This window comes from Peromyscus californicus, unplaced genomic scaffold (genome assembly GCF_007827085.1).
Source record: "Peromyscus californicus insignis strain IS unplaced genomic scaffold, ASM782708v3 Scaffold_5__1_contigs__length_169319896, whole genome shotgun sequence".
Taxonomy (NCBI): domain Eukaryota; kingdom Metazoa; phylum Chordata; class Mammalia; order Rodentia; family Cricetidae; genus Peromyscus; species Peromyscus californicus.
The window spans coordinates 37,343,915-37,362,583 of record NW_026294573.1 but is presented as its reverse complement, the minus strand read 5'-3'; the positions used below and the strand labels follow the sequence as shown (position 1 = coordinate 37,362,583).

Genomic DNA, 18,669 nt, shown 5'->3' with positions numbered 1-18,669 from the left:
ATTTTTTTCCTGCATGACAAAAGATTATCTTTGAGGTAGTTAATTAAAAAATTAATCTTTTCCGGGGCAGCGGTGGTGCATGCCTTTAATCCCAGCACTCGAGAGGCAGAGCCAGGCGGATCCCTGTGAGTTCAAGGCCAGCCTGGTCTACAGAGTGAGTTCCAGGGCAGGCTTCAAAGCTACACATCAAAACCCTGTCTCAAAAAAAAAAAGACGCCTTTTAACTGTTAAGTAATAGTGAGGCATCAAAAATTACAAAGTAAGGCTTATGAGAAACATTCAAGATAATAAACAAGGAGCAACAGAATTCATGAATGTAAGGAGGACAAGGACAGGAGAACAAATAGCATGTGCTGAAGACACTAAGGGAGAGGAAGGAATGCCTCCATGATGAGATACAATTCCTAACCCACTCTGTGCTAAAGAGTTGTCATCTCCTTCCTTAGCCTCTTTTCCATCATCTTGATCATCTCTAGTTGGTCATCCCCGAAACGTTTATTACCACCATCCAATAAGACTCCCTCCTCAGCAGTAGTCATCTGAATCTTCCTCAGACACCAACTTCATAGTAGGCTCATCTTTCTTCAAGAAGTTGCTGCTCTGTTCCTCTGCAACTTACCACTCTTCATCACTATTGCTTATTTGTTCTTTTTAAGAAATATTTCATTTTATTTAGATTTATTTTATGCATGTGTTTTGCCTGTGTGTAGATGTGTACCATTTGTGTGCCTGGTCTTGCATTTGCAAAAATTTTATTGTGAGCCAGGAATGGTGGCACACACCTTTAATCCCAGCACTTAGGAGACTGAGGCAGGCAGATTTCTATGAATTTGAGGCCAGCCTGGTCTATACATGATGTCTGGTATTAAAAACAACAAAATACAAGAAAGAATTTTCTTTCTTTCTTTTTTTTTTTTTTTTGGTTTCTATGTTCATCAAAGAAATTGGTCTATGCTTTTCTCTTTTTTCTTTGTATTCTTATTCAGTTTGGGTATCAAGGTAATATTGTCTTTGAAGAATAATTTTAGAAAATTATCTTGATACTATCAAAACAGAGGCTTCAAAAATTGCTCCATTTTGGAGAAGACCCCTAAAAGCACCTATCCTTTTGCCATATAAGTCTACAGGAAGTCTCTTCCCCCTGTGGCACAGGAGGGGCCAGTGGACTGAAATGGCACCAACGACTGCAAGCTTCAGAAAGAACTACCTGGGAGCTGGAGAGATGGCTCAGTGGTTAAGAGCACTAACTGCTCTTCCAAAGGTCATGAGTTCAGTTCCCAGCAACCACATGGTGGCTCACAACCACCTGCAATGAGATCTGGCACCCTCTTCTGGCCTGCAGGGACACATGCAGACAGAATGCTGTATACATAATGAATAAATCTTAAAATATATATATATATATTTAAAAAAGAAAGAAAGAACTACCTGTTGATGAAATTCAAAACTGAAGAGACTGTTGTTAGAATTACTATGCAACAGGAAGTGAGCTAAAGCTAGAGTCCTTCAAATACCAATTATCACTCTCACAAAGATTTCTTACTGTAGCCAGGTGGATCTCTGTGAGCTTGAGGCCAGCCTAGTCTACAGAGCTAGTTCCAGGACAGCCAGAGATACACAAAGAAACTCTTCCTCAAAAAATAAAACAAAACAAATTTCTCAATGCAAACCAAAGAGAACTGTAGCAATTAAAAATTGACTTCTGTATTCCACAAAGTTGCTAATACCAAACTTCTATTTCCAGTAAATTTATAGGTGGGTTAGAGACTAAACAGAGAAACAACTACCACTTTGTGTTATCTATCCTTTCAGGATAGATAAATCAACCAATATATAAACCACTTAAAAAATGTTTAGTGCCTTTAATCCCAGCACTTGGGAGGCAGAGGCAGGCAGATTCCTGTGAGTTCAAGGCCAGCCTGGTCTACAGAGCAAGTTCCAGGATAGTATCCAAACCTATACAGAGAAACCCTGTCTCAAAAAACAAAACAACAACAACAAAAATGTTAAGTACACAACAAATTTCAGCAAATACCACCTACACTTATTCTTTAGTAATTTCATTTCTCAACCTTTTCTTGCTTTTTATTTTTATTTTATTTTAAGCAGGATCTCATGGCTGGCCTTGAACTCCAATCATCCTGGCTTCACTCCCAAGAATTGGAAATTTTATAGGCATGCACCACTATGTCCAGCGTTACAACTTTTCTTCATAAAGCATGATAAAACACACACACACACACAAAAAAAAACCAACAACAACCTTGGTATGTTTCTACTATGTTTAACAAATGTGTGAATCAGTCAAACATCAATATCTGATAATAGAAACATGAACTCAAATATTAAGAATATCAGATTTTTGTTCCTCAAGATGATGAGGAAACTAACCAGATTTACTTTTGTTTCTTTAAAACCAACCAGCCACCAACAAACCAAACACCCATCAGCCAGATATGGTGGTAGGATCACTTACCTTCATGAGTTTAAGGCCAGGCTGGGCAACATAGCTGGACCCCATTTAAAATAAAACCAGGGAAAATAGGTAAAGCAACAGACATTCAACTGAAGGGAAACTTAGAGAATAAGCACTAAGATTGCTCCAGCTCACTAGCTATTTCTAAGAAGCAACACATGAAGGAGATACACAAAAGAGCCCAAAAATCTCTCTGAATTGAAGAGACAGAATTTGGAGAGGCTAAGTTGGCTAAAATTTTCAAGATAAGAGTACCAGAAAGAAGACAGCTACAGAAAGAACTACGGAAATCTGCAAAGCACCATTGGGTAGCTCCCAAGGCTTTAGCTGAGTACTAACCACTGAATGAGAGTAAGGAAACTTCTGGAGAAATCAAGCAGGTGGCATACTTCCCCACCTCACACACAGCCACAACACTCCACATTCCCATCAACCTGATTGCAAAAACTTACAGCGCCGGGTAGTGGTGACGCACGCCTTTAATCTCGGCACTCAGGAGGCAGAGCCAGGCGGACCTCTGTGAGTTCGAGGCCAGTCTGGGCTACAAAGTGAGTTCCAGCAAAGGCACAAAGCTACACAGAAAAATCCGTCTCGAAAAACCAAAAACTTACAATGCATAGAAATCAAGCAGAATACTCAGAAAGTATTACCTCAAAAAATGGGAAATGAATTACAAATTTTGTTCAGATCATACCAAAGATTAAAAGTAATCCCTAAAAGGATACAGTGGTTTAATAAGTATATCCTAGACTCTTAAGACTGTTTAAAGAAATACAAAAATATTCTGTAAACAATCAAAACTATCTTGTATTTCTTTTTTAAATACTAGAGCAATGTGTGACAACACTAATACAGTGAATAAACATGCAAAGAAGTCTACCAGAAAACAGCAATCTCACTTTTTATTATGCCTATCAATGTAAGATTCTGCTCAAGGTTGTGTGTTCTAAAACTACAACATTAAGGGGTACTACTACCACAAGCCATGTGCCAAGACTAAAACCACATTATGCTGTTTGTGCTATTCAACTCATTGTCTGTGCCAACCTCACACATGAAGAGGTGCCTGAGGGCAGGGTCAAGCTCCTGGCACTGTCCAATGTCTAACATTATCCCAAGACCTGCAGATTTTGATCTCCAAAATCAAATTATGTCATTTAAATCTCAATATTCTGTAAGTAAAAATTACTTAACCTCTGCTGTACAAATCACATAGGAAGGGGGCTTTTAGACCAGAGGTTCTCAACCTGGAGGTCACAACCCCTTTAGGGGTTGAACCACCCTTTCACAGGGGTCGCATGTCAGATATTTACATTACAATTTATAACAGTAGTAAAATTACAGATATGAAGTAGCAACTAAACAATTTTATAGTTAGGGATCACCATGACATGAGAAACTATTTTTTTTTTTTTTTTGAGACAGAAGTTCTCTGTTTAACAGCCCTGGCTGTCCTAGAACTCACTTTGTAGACCAGGCTGGCCTTGAACTCACAGAGATCCAATTGCCTCTGCCTCCCCCATGCTGGGGTTAAAGATGTGCTCCACTACACCCAGCCGAGGAACTGTATTAAAGGATCATAGCATTAGGAAGGTTGAGAACCAATGTCCTAAACCAAGACCTTGGCAATGTAATACTGCTTTGTCTCCTATACCCAATGCAGTGCCTAACAGCATATACTCAAACAGTGCTGAACATATGAAAAGTAGAAAGAAACAGAAGGAGAGCTATTTTCAACAGTTGGAACAAATCATTTGGCCTGTGTTTAGACTTAGGTGTGACTGTGTATTTAATAATTTAATTACTGTACTTCCTATATCCCAATAATCGGGCTGCATGCCTGCTTGATCCCCTGGAACTAGGGTTACAGTTGTAAGCTACCATGTGGGTGCTGGGAATGAAAGCTGGGTCCTCCACAAGAACAAGTGCTCTTAACTGCTGATCTACCTCTCGAGGCCCTATACTTGGATATTTCTGCTACATAAAGTATGGATGTGTTATGAAGTAGTCACAGTCACAGGGTTAGGATGCCCACAAAACTATTTTATTACCAATATACTACCCTTTCTTCAGAAAATTTGAATATAGCAGAGATCTGTGAAGCACTTTTACAGCCTTTACCAACTCCTTCCCATTACTAAGGAGGGAAGTACAGACTTTATGAGACCAGAAGCATTGCAAATAACCATATCAATTCATTGCAGACTTCCTTACCTCCACTGCAATGTGCGGCTGGAACAGGGACTGCAGGGACTGCTGTGGGCTTGAGGGTTCAAGAAAAAGACAAGAGGAGAAGTAGACAGCACACAATCAGCACTAAATGGGATTTTAGCCAGGGAGAGGGCTGGGGCCGATGAGGGCGAAAACATGTGCTGATTTATGTCGGCTCCTCGGCAAAGAGTGGAGATTCTGACAAGGTATCATAGTAAAAAAAAAAAAAAAAAAAAGGGTCAGTGTTAATTTCTCCACCGAAAAGAAGCATATTCAACGTGAATTAAATTTAAGCAAGAGGCTTAAGAAAAGTAAGTGGTCAAAAATTATTCTCAAATATTCTACACTAGTACTACTGTTGGCAGACAGTACACAGACTAAAACCTAACCCACAGAGGACAAATAGTTATGTCTATAATCTCAGTGCCTGGGAGGAAAATCCTGAGTTTAAAGTCAGCCTGGACTACATAGCAAGGCCCTGTCTCAAAAAAGAGTAAAATAGCCGGGCGGTGGTGGCGCACGCCTTTAATCCCAGCACTTGGGAGGCAGAGCCAGGCGGATCTCTGTGAGTTCGAGGCCAGCCTGGGCTACCAAGTGAGTTCCAGGAGAGGCGCAAAGCTACACAGAGAAACCCTGTCTCGAAAAACCAAAAAAAAAAAAAAAAGAGTAAAATAAATTGTAAACCTAAATTTTTCATAAATGCAACATATTTTCCCTTGCATATATAAGTTAGGATTCATTAGACCCTACAATAAGCTTCTCTGTGTTAGTTATCCTGTAAAATAATGCTTAATTTTTAAACCTTTCTTCTTGAGACATCTCATTAAGTTGCTCAAGCTGGTCTCTACCTTGTATAGTTCTTACTTCAGGCTCCCACAGAGCTAGGATTATAAGCACCCATCACCATACTTGGCAGTCTTAAATCTTATCACATAATGTGAGGTTTAGTCATTTTAAAGACTATGTTATTTGGATTATAAAAATCTGCAAAAACCTAATATTTCATTTTGCTCCTAACTACTACTCTGTAAATTAATTATACACTGGGCTGTAATCTAAAAAGGATTGTTTGGAAAAAAAAAAAAAGAGGAGGAAGAGGAGGAGGAGGAAGAGGAGGAAGAGGAGAAAGAGGATGAAGAGGAGGAGGAGGGGGAAGAGGAGGAGGAAGAGGAGAAGGAGGGTGAAGAGGAGGAGGAGGGGGAAGAGGAGGAGGAGGGGGAAGAGGAGGAAGAGGAGAAAGAGGATGAAGAGGAGGAGGAGGGGGAAGAGGAGGAGGAAGAGGAGAAGGAGGGTGAAGAGGAGGAGGAGGGGGAAGAGGAGGAGGAGGGGGAAGAGGAGAAGGAGGTGAAGATGAGGAAGAGAAGGGGGTGAAGAGGAGGAGGAGGAGAAGGAGGGTGAAGAGGAGGAGGAGGGGGAAGAGGAGGAGGAGGGGGAAGAGGAGAAGGAGGTGAAGAGGAGGAAGAGGAGAAGGAGGTGAAGAGGAGGAGGAGGAAGAGAAGGAGGAGGGAGAAGAGAAGAGGAAGAAAGGAGAAAGAAGAAACTGGTAGTGGTAGTAGTGGCAGTGGCTGCGCACGCCTTTAGTCCCAACATAGGGGAAGCCGAGGCAGGTGATTGCTGTGAGTTGGAGGTCAGCCTCGTCTGCAGAGTGAGTTCCAGGAGAGCCAGGGCTACAGAAAATTCCTGTCTTTAAAAAAAAAAAAAAAAAAAAAGGGGAAAAAAGGAAAAACAAGGAAAAGAAAAGGGATTAATAAACTACTTATTAGCTCCTCCATCAAGGCTATTTTTTCACATTCATCTCTAGAACAGATACAAGACTCACAAAATAGTGCACTAATGTTCAAAGATCATAACTGTTGACCACTTACATTTTTGAAAGTTTACAAACTCCATTTAAAAATTCATGCTCAGCTAATGAATCATATATTTACTTTAAATAGTGCTTCAGTTGATTATGCTTCTTTTTGTGATCTTTTTACTCTAGTCTCAGTCTGGTAAATCAAGTTTTGTTTTTTGTTGTTGTTGTTGTTTTCTTCAAAGTATATGAATATGCCAAATGGAATTCAAATGAGTGCTATTTTCTAGGGACTAGTAAAATTAGTAATTCAATCAATAAGCATGCTAAGAGCCTCAACCTACAAAAAGTCACTGTGAGTACTAATACCCATGCAGAAAGTGTGCTCCCTCTACTCTGGAATTTAAGGCATGGCTCACGACTTACTGAGGAGACATGGAGAGTAGGATCGTATCCTCATCCATGATTTACTCAATGATTTTCTCAACACTTCTTTACTAAATAAACCTGAGTAGATCTTGGGGAAACTACCCCCAAAATAGAACCCTCCTCCTCATTTCTCAGCTTTGAAATCTTCACCTAATAGTTTCTGTCAGGCAAAGGAGAAACAGAATTTAAGGCAAAGGATTCCACTTTGAATCTGAAAGGCCCTGAATCTGCAAGGAAGGACTGCAATTAGAAGCTGACATGCCAAGGGCCGAAATGTATCCCTCCACGTCTGAGTCAAAGGAGGAATGCTTTTTATTTTCCTTTTTTTTCCCTCATATTCTTGAGGCTTTTATTTTCATCTTTGACAATAACTTTAAAAACTTGCTTTCAAGGCAAGGGGAAACTATGTTCATGGTTAACCCAGCTTCCCCAAGCACCTAGGAACCACTAAAATTACATCTGAATTGAAAACACCAAGGACCACTCTTTTGACCTTGAATTGACAAAGTCAGCTCTGCCCTCTTCCTAACAGACATTTCCAAGGCAGAGTCTTCATCCAAGCAAATGAAAGAGTTACTTGGCATTAGTTTCTTTTTCTGACATCTGCCAGTTTCAAGTCAGAGACCCCAACCTCCTTACTGAATCCGCAGGCACGGTGCTCCCAGTCTTTCTCTCCTCCGTTTCATCATTCTCCTGACTACTCAAGATCTGCCTCTCACACTGGAATCTCAGCAGACACTTCTCTCACATAAGGGGCATTTTAGCCAGTGAAAACTTAGAAAGCTTCCCAAAACTCATGGGTAACATTAAGGTATTTTTCTCAAAAAACAAACAAAACAGTAACCAGCATGGCAGTCAGAATCCCTTCACAAAACCTAAGAGCACAAGAGAGGGAAAAGTTCCAGACCCTAAATGAATCAGCTGTCCTCTGATCTGCCTGACATCATTCACACTCAGCTTGCAGCAAATCAGAGACCCAGAGAGCACCTTGTTCCCTCACAGTCACAAGCACCCTCCCCCACAAATCAGCTGGACCCTCCCACCCTCAGACTTGGCAGCACCAAAGGCTCTGGCAGAAATTATACATACCAACTTGAAAACTCACACTGTGTCAGAAATACTACTAACCCAGGAGCTGGGGGCAGGATACAAACAGCTGTTGTAGGGGGCAGGGGATTGGATGAAGGCCTCTTACAAATCCCAAATGGTAAATTAATGAGCTAAGAATAAGTAGGTATTTATGCAACATTATTCATTCTCAAACCCAGGCCTGGTGGAAGATAACAAGACTTTAATTTTAAGACTCCAAGCATAGTCATTATTCAAATTCTAAAACGGATCAATTTAAATAATCTACATTCCTTAAAAATTTGGCATCAATTTTATTCAATTTCCATTATTCTCTTATCACTTCAATAACCTGTGGTGAGAAACCAAGTATGAAAAGTTAAGAAAATAAGTCCAGAAGAGCCGGACATGTTAATACCTAGCTAGACCTGGGAAGTGGGGGCAGAAAGATCAGATTGACAGTCATCTTTGCCTACCCAGCAAAATAAGACCTGTTTCAAAATAATACAACCGTAAGCCCAGAAACTAGTGCAATGTGATCCAACAACTATCACAGAAACCATTTACATGAAAGACATGTCAGATTTTAATGTAAACTACTTAAGTATACTTTAGTTTTCCATCTGTAAAATAAAAATAATTAAGGTACCCAATATAGATGAGTAATATGTAAAACAAAAGTGCACAGCACAGAGAAAGAACTATGGAGAAACTGGCTACTATTATACATCTACCTATTTTTTGTTTTGTTTTGTTTTTCGAGACAGGGTTTCTCTGTGTAGCTTTGCGCCTTTCCTGGAACTCACTCTGTAGTCCAGGCTGGCCTCGAACTCACAGAGATCCGCCTGGCTCTGCCTCCCAAGTGCTGGGATTAAAGGCGTGCGCCACCACCGCCCGGCACATCTACCTATTTTAAAGAAGGAGATACATCTAAGTTTAATGGTAAATCATCTGAGAAAAACAGCCCGACCTGTAGAAAGCTAAGCAATCAAAGGAAACTGTGGAAGAATAAGAAGTCTCATTCCTTGCTGCAGAGCACCTGCCAACAGTGGCAGGCTCTTAACTCGTCTACACAGCAAAGTATGTTCAACTGTTTTCCAGGTTAACGTCAAAAGATTAATTTATACTCCAACCAGTGCTTCTGCAACTGCAGGTTTTGTAAATCATCAAATCAAGTGAGGATCAACATTTTTTAAAGGGGAAAACAAAATATTGTATGTCATAGTATTACACATAAGATTAAATGCTGTTTGATGAAATCAGTTTGTTACAATTACTACTGAAATATATATAAAAATATGTGTGTAAACATGTGTGATGAGGTGCAATGTAAAATGTTACTAAAAAATCTAAAACATTTAAGCTGGGCGGTGGTTGGTGCATGCCTTTAATCCTAGCACTTGGGAGGCAGAGGCAGGTGGATCTGTATGAGTTCGAGGCCAGCCTGGTCTACAGAGCTAGTGTGAGGACAGCCAGGGCTATACAAAGAAGCACTGTCTCAAAAAACAAAAACAAAATCTGAAACATTTGAAAGCCACTGTTCTGTTTTAATCACCAAAGCAAATCCACCCTGGCCTAGTAGCCATAGGTACTTAATTTCCCACTATATATATATATATATCAGTTCAATTTCTTGGCCTTCAAAGTTTCCTATTTAAAATTCTATTCTTTCCAAGTCTTAAAGGTAACTGAATGCTCTCAGAAATCTCAACAAGTACTGGTCCCACTTAAGAAAGTCTTACTATATCAGGATCAGTCACAAAAGCCCCAGTCTCAGACTACTCCACTCCTAGATTCAGCTTACAACTGTGGCAGGGTTTTAAGTTTCTGCTCAATATTTTCCAGTTCTTTAATATCTAAACCAAAGTTAATTTAAAAAAAAAAGTCATGACATAAAAATCAATCTTTATTAAGTGCTTAGTCAGTAGGTTAAAACCTAAGTACTTCCCAGGCAATACCCATATTCATAAAAGCCCTATAAAATATGTACTATTAATACTCCCATTATTTCAAACAATAACAAACCAAAACCAGGAGAGTAAGCCATATTGGTAAACTGAAAATCAACCTCTCCTCAATTCTTATGCTTGGTTACCCTATGTATGAATTTTATTAGCCCACAATATCTCTATCTTTAGCTAAGGTGCTGAACCAAAGCACTCTGTCTCTAGAAACAATGGTACAAATTTCTGAGCTACATTTTTCAGTAAAAGTGTCTGACAACAAGAGCAAATGGATTTTCCTCTAGACTACTTTGCAATAATAACTTCAGGAAAATCGACACAACATGAACTTTCTTCAATAATACTGAAAACAACAACAGGGCTCAATATGTGGTAGTAGGGCAAATGAAATGTCCCACTTTTCCTATTCATTCCCAGAAATATTTTCAGACTGTGTTATCACTCAAGTTAGGGGGAAAGGGCCTGTGGGATACATCATTCACTTTAGAGATCTACTAAACAGTACACACAAAAACTAAGATCCTTAAAGAAATGAAGCTGCCTCTGTCACAAGACATCTACACTGACAAAATGGAATGCTAAAATTCTACCCAAGAACCTACTGTTCAGAACATAAGAAGATGACTACGTATTTCTTATTCTCTCCTTAATTAAAAGTACAGAGGGAAGACTGTCAGAATGTCATTAATGTGCTATAAAACTATAAACTTCAGAAAGAGAAAGAATTCTGAGAATAATGACTATTTGAGCAGAAAAGGGTCTAAGAAATAGGTGAAAAGACAAAATAACCTATCACATCTATCCTCTTAGAAAACACAAATACAACTGATGTCTAGCCTAGAAAAATTATCTTCTGGTGGTCTGAGTAAGACTGGCCCCCACAGGCTCATATACTTGAATGCTTACTCATCAGGAAGTGGCACTACTTGAGAAGGATTAGGATGATTAGGAGGTGTGGCTTTATTGGAGTTAGTGTGTCACTAGTGGGTAGTCTTTTTTAAATTTTAAAGGTCACACTAAGCCCAGTCTCCCTCTGCCTGTGGATCAGAATGTAGAACTCTCAACTACTTCTCCTGAACCATGCCTGCCTGCATGCTGCCATGCTCCCAGCCACAATAATGAACTAATTAATAATTAAACCTGAGACTATAAGCAAGCTCTCAATTAAATGCTTTCTCTTACAAGAGTTGCCTTGGTTATGGTCTCTTCACAGTGACTAAGACACTTCCAGTAGAGTAAACGCCAATTTACCTGATTCATTTTGTTTCAATTCTTGGTTCTATAGGTACTCATAATATAGGTCAATGTTCATAACAGTTGTGTAACATTTTGGAGACTTAAGGGATTCATATTAATAGACTAAGTTTGTATTTAGGTCTACACAAAACATGTAAGGCAAGAAATCAATATTCTATACTAATAAACACTTAAAATTAGAATTATTGTTTAGTTTTTAGAAAGTATATACTAGATTTAGAAATGATGGATTAAAAGCCATGGAACAAGTGGTTAATGGATATGAAAAAAGTATAAATAAAAACATTAACTTGGCTGGGTGTGGTGGCACATACCTTTAATCCCAGCAGAAGCAGGAAGATCTCTTAAGAGTTCAAAAACAATATAAAATTAACTGGTAATAAGAAAACTCATGCCTAACATTTTAAAAATTATTCAGTTATATAGATTATAATAGGAACAAAAATAAAAATAAAAAATTTTATTATGTTATTGAGTGTTTTGAAGATAAAATCAAAGAATAAAAGCAAAAAACTTCTCATTAGCTTAATTTGATATGAAAATATAGTTTTATTTTTTCGTTTTTGAGAGAATGGCAAACTTCTACTGCTAACTATGAAAATACTGAAATAAACTAGTTATTCTAAACAAAATACATGAGGCAATAGCTTTCAGACATAACAGTTAACACAAAAGCAAACCTAGAAAGAAGGGGAATCTTAATGACTGAAGCTGGCCAGGAATGTCAGTACACACCTTCAAGCCAAGAATTCAGAAGGTGAAGGAAAAATGATCAGTTGTTTAAGCTATCCTCTACTACAAAGAGTTCAAAGTCAGCCTAAGATACATAAGACCCTGCCTAAACAAATAAAATAAAAATCAATGCCTGTGTTTCTTCTACATAAGAAATGACCACACTCTTAGCCACTTAAAGCAACACATTTATTTGCTTGCAGTTCTATATTAGAAATTCAAGCACAGCCTAGCTGGATTTTCTATTCAGTGTCTCAAAACCCTGTAATCAACATATCATCTAGGCTACTTTTTCCACAAGGAATCTTGATTCAGAAAAAAATCAATTCTAAGTTCAGATTGTTAAAAGAATTAATTTCTTTGTGGTTTTAAGAAAGACAATCCTAGCTATTTATTAGCTATCAACTATAAATTACCCTTATATATCCTAGAAGAAGCTACTCTAAGTTCCTTTTTACCGGGTGTATTAGTTAACTTTTCTCATTGTTATGATCAAACACCAGACAAGAGCAACTTAAGAAAGAATGGGCTCACAGCTTAACTAATGCTCGACCTACTTCCTCTTTTTTTAACTCAGTCTGGAGCCCCCAGCCATAGAACGGTGCCACCCACATTTAGGTGCTCCTAGATTAATCCATTCTAGGAACTCCCTCACAGGCATGCTCAGAAGCTTGTTTCCTAGGCAATTCTATATTCTGTCCGTTTTACAACGTATATTAACATCACACCTAGACTTTTCCTAACATAGATGCTTACTTCATTAAACCAGTACAGCTAGCCTATGATAAAGTCTATAGTTATACAAAACTATATATATTGTAATATAGTTACAGGAGTGACATCCAATGTCCTGAAAATGCTTTGCCATATCTTACTAGGAAACAACAAACAATTCAGTATCTTTAATATTGACTTCAGTTGTCTAAAATACTTATTAAGTAATTACATTGCTTTAAAATTTGTTATCAAATATCTTATGGATCAACATAGGTTTTTTTGTTTTGTTTTGTTTTTCGAAACAGGGTAGCTTTGGCTGTCCTGGAACTCACTCTGTAGACAGGGCTGGCCTCAAACTCAAACTCTGCTCCCCTAGTGCTGGGATTAAAGGCATGCACCATCACTGTCCAGCGGGATCAAGATAGATTTATAAAAATATTGATGTCTAATATTTATACCAGACTTATTTTTATTTCATGTGTATGGGTGTTTTGCTTGCATGTGTGTCTGTGCACCACATGCATACAGTGCTCATGAAGGCCAAACAAAAGTATCCTGGAACTGGAGTTACAAACGCTTGTTGGTCAGCATGTAGGGCATAGGTTCTCAACCTGTGGGGCTTGACCCCCTTGGGGTTGCATATCAAATATCCTATATATTTGGTATTTGTATTACAATTCACAATGGTAGAGTAGCAACAAAATAATTTTACGGTTGAGTCACCACAACATAAGGAACTGTATTAAAGGGTCTACATCTACTGACTGATGTAGGGGTTAGAAATCGAACCTAGGTCCTCTAGAAGAACAACCAGTACTTTGAGCCGCTGAGACATTTCTCCAGCCCCCATCCTGACTCTTTTTAAATGGTAAGTAATTCCTAGTTACTTTTAGTATACATATTGAATCACAAGATTATCATCATGTCACATTTTGGGTTTGTTTCATCTGTAATAATTATGTTCATCATGTTTTATAAATCAAATATAACATTCACAATATTCAAAAAGAGCTATTTTATAAACATTTCCTCAAATCTTACGTTAGCTTTACTGGTCTTTTTCCTTTTTTTTTTTTTTACGGGGTGGGGTGGGGGTGGGGATGTTTGTTTCAACACAGGGTTTCTCTATGTAGTCCTGACTGTCCTGGAACTTGTCCTATAGATCAAGGTGGCCTTAAACTCAGATCTGCCTACCTCTGCCTCCTGAGTATTGGAATTAAATTCAGGTGCCACCACCACCCAGCTGTTTTGTCTTTATATGGTATTAAGCAACTTAATTAACTTAATTCATCTGTTAATTTTATCCTCCAATAGTTTTATCAGAACATTCATATTTGAAAATTATCAGTAAAATAACCATAATTATTCACATCTCTGTTATCTACAGAGACCCTCTTTCACAGTGATGCTTGTTTGAAAGCTATGGAATCAATTAGTAGCAAAAGTCTATGTTCTCAGCAAAGAAAGTTTATCTCAGCTACAAGGCAAAGAAGTCAGCAGGTATTTAAAACTATTGACATGTCAAAGAATAGACTCTTGGGCACAGGCTTCCAGTGGTATCACTAGGACAACTGGAGAACTTCCAGATCATTCCAGTGGACTGAGTCAGAATTTCCAGAACTCTTTTTAGTAGAGAAGAAGACTGCTAACATTTGAACCAGTAAAATGAAAATTAATATACAGGACTGAATAAGATGAGAAGGGATGACTGTAGTCACTTGTTAGAAATATTCATTTAATGTTTATTTTCTAATATATAAAAGAAGCTCATGATCTTTCCCCTTAGGCTATTTATAACCTTTTAATTTGTAGCCTCAACTCTTGTGTAATGAAACACTGATAAATCACTTCTCATTCTCTTTGGCCTTCCTCCAACTGGGATTGAGAAAGGCTTACTAAGTCTCCTCACTTTTCAAAGCAATATAGTTATCTGAATAGGTATAGTAATAGTCTCCCCCCCCACCTTTTTTTCCAACACTAGAATATAACTGCAAAACAGTTTTGCAACTGAGGATTTGCCTCTAATGTCACATTTGAGAATGATATTTATTCAATCAGGTTTAACAAAACAGTTTTAAGGGAGTACAGATAATTTTGTATGGCCAGTTCAAATAAACTCTTCCCAGGAAAACTGGCCTGGAACTTGGCTTATAGGGTCAAATCTTACGGAAAGTATGGAAGATCTTTTCCTGGAATGGCCAGGGCTTGTAAGATATCTGAGACCTTGGAAGGAGACCAATTCACCAATTCAATGAGAATTTCTTAGATGTGGCTTCCTAGCCTCAAAGTACAAATGACAGAAGATTTCAAATTTTCATGAGGTTTTATGAAGTAAAAATTTTACTTATTTTCATTTATGTGTGCGCCTGAGTGTGCGTGCGTGCGTGCGTGTGTGTGTGTGTGTGTGTGTGTGTGTGTGTGTGTGTGTGTGTGTATGTTTAAGAATCAAGATTTTAGATTTAAAAAAAGGTAGGAAAAGAAGAGGTAAAAGGAGGGGAGAGCACAAGTAGTGCGGAGAGGGGGGGAGGATCAAATTAGAATACTAGGTATTTCCAAAGGAAGGCTATGGGTTACTGAGAACACACTTTTCTGTTTATTTGATTCTAGTCTTTTATTGCATTTAAGCTATTTTCTATAACTCATAAGTTACCCATAACTGATGGCAATACAAAATATTTTGTCTATATACATGAAAATAAATTCTGTAAAGATCCAATTACTTCCCCTTTTCCATAGAAAAAAATACCCAGTTTGCAAACACTTGTAACTTATTTTAATCTTTCTTTAATGCATATAAATCATCCTTCTTTAACTTCTTTGAACTGTTACATCTGCCTGCCTCCCTTACTAATAGTTTAAAATAATTAACATGTTTTTAAAAATAGTACTTTTATTCATATTTTACTTATATTCGTTACTATGTTACAAGATTTTTATAAAGGTGCATTTTTCTATGGGAAAGGGGGAGTAGCTGTATCTTTACAGGATTGAGATTATATTTCTCATGATACATACAACATTGTACTTTAGAGTCTGTTAGCTTAATTTAAAACTTTTTTATTTTTAAGCTGGGTGATGGTGGCACATACCTTTAATCCTAGCACTTGGGAGGCAGAGATAGGTGGATCTCTGTGAGTTTGAGGCCAGCCTGGTCTACAGAGTGAGTTCTAAGACAGCCAAGGCTATACAGAGAACAAAACAAAAAAAAAAGAACATCAAAAAACCAAAAAAAGAACCCTAAAAACTCCCACCCACCCCCACCCCCGGGGCTAAGGACCGAACCCAGGGTCTTGTGCTTGCTAGGTTAAGTGTTCTACCACTGAGCTAAATCCCCAACACCAAACTTTTTTTATTTTTAAAGATCTATATGGGTTCTGGAGAGATGGCTCAGTGGCTAAAAACACTGGCTAAGATGGGTTCCCAGCACTGAGAGGAAAAGTGGACACAAGTACCCATCCTGAAACCAGAAGTCAATTCCTACTGAAAACCTCTCACAAGGGAAAAATTTGTTTTCTCCAGAAGTCTCACTGGATGTACAAATCAAATTTAAGAGCAGGCCCCATCCCCAAGAGTAGATGGCCAACACAAAATAAACACAATGGTATTTTTGAAAGTTTTTTGTCTCTAGATGCTTTGGGCATTTTTTCTTCCTCTTCTTCTTTTTTTTTTTTTTTTAAACCTTACAGGTCTTTTGCCAAGCTCAGGCAGTGAAGAAAACCATACCAAAAAAAAAAAAAAAAAAAAAAAAAAAAAAAAAAAAACCCAGAAAGCTGGTGAAAAAGTATCTGAATGAGGGGACCACGTTCCAGCTCCAGCAAGCAGAAGAACTTCGCAGTTTTAACCATGTTCTGGCTTTAGAGTCAAGGATCCAAGAACAGGGTTATGTAATCTCCCTCTAACACTAAGGAAAACCACTGAGACTGGGTGTGTGTTAGGGGTGTCCATGCATGAAGGTCAAGAAAGGATATTATGTGAAGCTGTAAAGGTAAAACCTGGATTGCCTTGGAAACCCCAAAATGCTGGAGATGCCAGAGTTGTGGGATACCTGCCAAGGAGAATTGCTAACAGAGTGTAGAACAAACCTGCCTTAGTTAGGGTTTCTATTGCTATAAAGAGACACCATGACCATGGCTACTCTTATAAAAGAAAACATTTAATTGGGGCAGGGTTAGAGGTTCAAAGGTTTAGTCCATCAAGGTGGAAAGCATGGCAGTGTACAGGCAGACATGGTACTGGAGAAAGAGCTAAGAGTTCTCAATCTGGATCCACAGGCAGTAGGAAAAGAGTGAGCCACAGGGCCTGGCTTGAGCTTCTGAAACCTCAAAGCCCACCTGAAGACGCTGGTAAGCCACGAGCCATGTGGCAAGGTATAGATTTATAGAAATGGATTAATTTAAGATATAAGAACAGTTAGCAAGAAGCCTGCCACGACCATACAGTTTGTAAGCAATATAAGTCTCTGTGTTTACTTGGTTGGGTCTGAGTGGCTGTGGGACTGGCAGGTGAGAGAGATTTGTCCTGACTGTGGGCCAGGCAGGAAAACACTAGCTACAAATGGCGCCCAACATGGGGCAAGAGTTTCCACCTAAAACCTGAGTAAAAAGATTCTAAAACGGAGCTAAAACAGTTCCTAGTTGTCTCTTTCAAGCTAGCCGCAGCCTGCATGTTTGAGCTACTATGGTGGGTTTCTGGCGTGCGTGCTCGACCTGCAGTATGGCGGGAATGAGGCCTCTGCAAGTGGCACATTACGCTGTGTTGTGGATTTAGCCTTTGCTAGTACAAAACAAAAAAAGAGGTTTCTGGGTTACATGTTGCTTTGATAGAAGCATAGACCCACTATTTCTGAGAGTTGATGGCTCCCAGAGCTGGCGGGAAATGTACCATGGCCATGTTGGGAAGCTGAAGTGAGCGGAGCCAGCAGGCACAGCGCTGTTTCAGTCTTAGAATGCAGTAGGTTCAAGGTAATATAAAAAATAAGCCACGTAAAGATGGCTACCACACAGAGAATCTGGATTATGTTCTCTTTGATATTCGTAACTGAAGAAAAACATTTGATTACAAAAGCTGTTAAGTTATGCCAAAATGTATATTTTAAAGGTACCTTGACTTCAAAATTTGGATGTAAGGCTATGTTGCTTTGGAAAGGAGGTTCTGCTTTTGTTTCCACAGAAAGCAAGAGGCTATGGATTTGTTCCAGATTAAGATACATCAGGTTTGACCAGCCAAGACCCCCTGAAAGGTCTCAGATGACACCATGGCCCAGATGATCCAACATCCAGAATGGTTTGAAGGCAACTGGCTCAGTCAATACAGCCTCATGGACTACTCCATAATCCTACAATTTTCTTTGTGTCCCCATAAGATACAGCGCCCCCATCCAACAGGAAGTAGTAAGAGAAGCTACGCCCAAATTCCCAAATTATATGTAATTTTACTATGTTAAGGTTAAAACCTTCCTTTTTGAAAAAAAAAAGAAAAAGGGAAGTGCTGTGGATAGCATTCTGTATAAATAAAACACTGATTGGCCAGTGGCCAGACAGGAAGTATAGGCAGGACTAACAGAGAGGAGAACTGAGAGAACAGGAAGCTGGGAGGAGACACTGCCAGCCACCGCCATGACAGGTAGCATGTGGAAGACGCCGGTAAGGCCACGAGCCACGGGGCAAGGGTATAGATTTATAGAAACAGATTAATTTAAATATAAGAACAGTTAGCAAGAAGCCTGCCATGGCCATACAGTTTGTAAGCAATATAAGTCTCTGTGTTTACTTGGTTGGGTCTGAGTGGCTGTGGGACTAGCAGGTGGGGAGAGATTTGTCCTGACTGTGGGCCAGGCAGGAAAACTCTAGGTACACCCACCCCCTCAGTGACACACTTCCTCCAACAAGATCACACCTCCTAACAGTGCCATTCCCTATGGGTCTATGGGGGCCATTTTCATTCAAACCATCATACAACTCAAGAGAGAGAAGTGTGTTGTCATCACCAAAGCTGAAAGGAGTTGGAGTGTTTACTCATCAGAC

The 18,669-nt window shown here is 38.9% G+C and overlaps 1 protein-coding gene across 13 annotated transcripts in view; it reads right to left on the bottom strand.

The window, feature by feature from the left end:
* Positions 1-18,669, bottom strand: part of Mast2 (microtubule associated serine/threonine kinase 2) — a 176,464-nt gene that overhangs the window by 79,380 nt on the left and 78,415 nt on the right. For 7 of the 13 annotated variants that reach the window (XM_052715908.1, XM_052715912.1, XM_052715909.1 and 4 more), the window contains one exon: positions 4,691-4,885. The exons of 5 other annotated variants lie outside the window; for them this stretch is intronic. In XM_052715908.1, the coding sequence (XP_052571868.1) occupies positions 4,691-4,885 (195 nt within the window). Of the gene's footprint in view, positions 1-4,690; positions 4,886-10,474; positions 10,513-18,669 lie in introns of those variants that run through there. One more of the 13 variants, XM_052715921.1, reaches the window with a different exon arrangement.